At 36.2% G+C, this 3,352-nt stretch overlaps 1 protein-coding gene across 1 annotated transcript; it reads right to left on the bottom strand.

Annotated features, from left to right (window-relative positions):
- Positions 1 to 479: 479 nt before the first annotated feature.
- Positions 480 to 2,905, bottom strand: LOC134661614 (uncharacterized). The gene is made up of 3 exons (XM_063517755.1): positions 2,827 to 2,905; positions 2,293 to 2,543; positions 480 to 853 (listed from the first exon to the last, which is right to left on the bottom strand). Exons 1-3 carry the CDS (start codon positions 2,873 to 2,875, stop codon positions 482 to 484), a joined length of 672 nt encoding a protein of 223 aa, XP_063373825.1. The 5' UTR covers positions 2,876 to 2,905; the 3' UTR covers positions 480 to 481.
- Between the last annotated feature and the right edge of the window lie 447 nt (positions 2,906 to 3,352).

Below are 3,352 nucleotides of genomic sequence, written 5' to 3'. Positions count from 1 at the left end.
GGCCCGGGCACGGCCCAGTCTTGCGTGAGGCATCCTTAAATTGAATAATTTTCCGAAATTTTTCAGTTAATCGCCTATAATCCGAAAAAAAGTTTCACTTGTATCGTGGTTTCATAAAATCATACAATTACTTTTTTTCTAATTTGTTCATACTTTTTAAGTAAATTGTTAAATTTAAATTAGCTAACAACTGTTTTTTTTTTCGTGCAAGTTGTGTCTGCTATTTTAACGCGCACACAATTTTTTGTTTTGATAGTGTATTGTATATGCTGATTGCTGTTAGTTGTGACACCCAGTTTGTAGACCCTAATTAAAAACAGGCATTTTTTAGGCGAGAAGTATATGACTCGTAACGTAATGCACTGGCAGTACGTTTGGGTCTTGGGTTTGGTTTGGCGCTGCCGAATCGAATTAGTTAAATGAATTGTAGGTAGGTATATATTCATATGTTTATTATTATTTACCAGTGATTTTACCTGATTTACATAAAATCTGGCGCGAGATCCATAAAATCAGCACCTTGGTCTTGAATATTGGGTGCTCTAGTGAGTTTTGTGTTAAGAGATTCGCTCACTTCCTTCCCAACGTCGATCGGAGGCTTTAGTGGCGTCTGCAGATATGTGTTCCTAATGTGTTGTCTTCTGGCGTCCACCACTTGGCGACGATAATTGTCCATCACTGATGGTGGGATCGCCATCGACCCGGCCGCCTGGCAACTTTGACCAAATTCGAGTCTCGACACATTTCTTATTTTATCTCGACCCATTATTTCACTATCATATTTTATCAACTCCTCCATGAAAAGAAAGAGTTCCTGGCACATTCTTTGAAGATTTGTCATATTCTGTATCAACTAGAATTGTTCAACATTGTTTAAGTAAGGTCATGTGGGGTACGAGAAACATATTAGTTAGTCTAAGATCCCAAATAACGGTCGACCTTCACTGATCTGATAACCGGATAAAACTTGTATTTTATCAAATACTAGCGACCCGCCCCGGCTTCGCACGGGTTAACATAAACCTTCCTCTTGAATCACTCTATCTATTAAAAAAACCGCATCAAAATCCGTTGCGTAGTTTTAAAGATCTAAGCATAGGTACACAGGGACAGACAGGGTGTTTTATACTATTTAGTGATAATATGTATGTGTAGTGATAGTTTGACTACCATTTCATATGTATCTCTCAGTTACTTAAAGGTTAGCTGGAAGAGATCCCTTAACGGGATAAGTTCGCCTTTGTACACATTTACTGTATTCTCTCTGTGTTATGTACTTGTTTTGTGCAATAAAGTGTTTACTACTACTACTATGTTCCTGAATATACCTATACTTACATCAATAGTGTTGCCCAAAAATGTTATTTAGCATTACTGAACTGTGACGCGTTGGGTAAAGCTATATGTTGAAAAAGCAAAATTGTAATATTTTACGGTACTTATAAGCAGATCACTGAAGGTCGACCTTACTTGGGTTATTCCCACTAGTAACCACCACGTTGTTACCAGTGGTAACTACTGGGAATTCTTTTCCCACCTTTAACCACTGGGTTTAAAAAAAATCTCAGTACCACCAACATTTTGTTAGAGTTCAATACTAATAAAAACAGTATAAATAATATAGTACAAATATAATAAATCATTATAAGTCGATTAGTGTTTCAGTAAACTGCCTTAAAAGTAATTAAAAATATTAGTGCAAAAACTAAAATATCTTCTTCCTCGCGTTATCCCGGCATTTTGCCACGGCTCATGAGAGCCTGGGGTCCGCTTGACAACTAATCCCAAGAATTGACGTAGAGTGTCTACGTTGAGTTTTTATGAAAGCGAATGCCATCTGACCTTCCAACCCGTAGGGGAAACTAGGCCTTATTGGGATTAGTCCGGTTTCCTCACAATGTTTTCCTGCACCGAAAAGCAACTGGTAAATATCAAATGATATTTCGTACATAAGTTACGAAAACTCATTGGTACGACGCGAGGTTTGAACCCGTGACCTCCGGATTGAAAGTCGCACGCTCTTACCGCTAGGCCACCAGCGCTTTGCAAAAACTAAAATATATGCAAGGATAAATTTAATCATCCATTTCGATAATTTTTCAAGTGATTTTATTAGGTAATTCCACAGTTTATGTTTTTTGTGCCAAAATCAAGCAATGCAAGTATTCAAACTACAAGTATAAGTATCTACGTAATAGTGAAGGGTATGTATCGCACATTTTGTCAATTAATTTGCTTATCGATTTTATCACGTCGAGATTAAATTTATAACATATAGCCATAGGTAGTTACCTGGCTGGTTGTCCGTGTACTATACTTTTGTCGACTCCGCATAGACAGTCGAATCATTTGTGCCATTTTCGTACGTAAAAGATATACTTTTTCTCCAATACCAAAAGTTTTGTACTTCCCAAAGTCGTCTTTTAAAGACCACACTGTTTCTGCTTTACGCACGATATCATAGACCAATGTTCGACCCATATCTGCGAGAAGATTCTTATCTTTATTGTGACCCATCCATGTTTCGTGGCCTTCCAGCAAGACTGAAAGCAAATAACGAGTATGTACTGTAGGTAGTAAATCAATTATATTTGTAAAGTAGCACCTTCTGAATGGTTCTTCATAGAGAATCTTCCCCTCATGTAGGTACGTATTTATAACGACTTTGAGCAGTTCATAAAATGTGTTCTTTGATCTCGGATAGCAACTTTGTCTTTACAAAAAGTCAGTGTGGAAAAGCGCGCGATGAATGTAAGTGTGAAAGTGGCTAAGGTATTACACACACTAATTACTAATTTAGATCAATAATAAATACCACTCACGTACATAATAAAAGAAAAGCCGAAGAGACTAATCGCGCGGCACTAGTCAACATGTCTCACATAGTAAAATAACGAAGATTTTTATTAAGCGGAGGTTCGTTATTGTTTTCAATTAGGTAAGTATGTACCTATTTTTACTGTTGCAATATAAAATAATAGTTACCTGTGTTGTAAACGCTTATTAGTAATAATTGATAAGAAACGAACTCTAGGTAACTATGTATTGGCAAGTAAGAATATACTTTCGATCAACTTATACAGGTTTCTGTAGTTTACAATTTCATAAGATTTAAGGTATTTGCTATGTGGCAGGTATTGGGATCCTCGGTGTTGACAAAATAACATTAGTATGTACTAGTTGGTACTAACAAAGTAGGTATACTTCCTCTATACTTCATTGATTCCATATTTGTAATGGTTTTTTGTAATTTTGGTTATTTTTATTGCTTGTAAAAATTTGACATTTAAAAGTACCCCTTTGGCGTATTTTGCTGAATAAATGTTTGATGTTTGACTACACTACTTTTCAA

The sequence above is a fragment of the Cydia amplana genome, chromosome Z, assembly GCF_948474715.1.
Source record: "Cydia amplana chromosome Z, ilCydAmpl1.1, whole genome shotgun sequence".
Taxonomy (NCBI): domain Eukaryota; kingdom Metazoa; phylum Arthropoda; class Insecta; order Lepidoptera; family Tortricidae; genus Cydia; species Cydia amplana.
The sequence above is the reverse complement of the archived record's forward strand: the minus strand, read 5'-3'. Positions and strand labels throughout refer to the sequence as shown.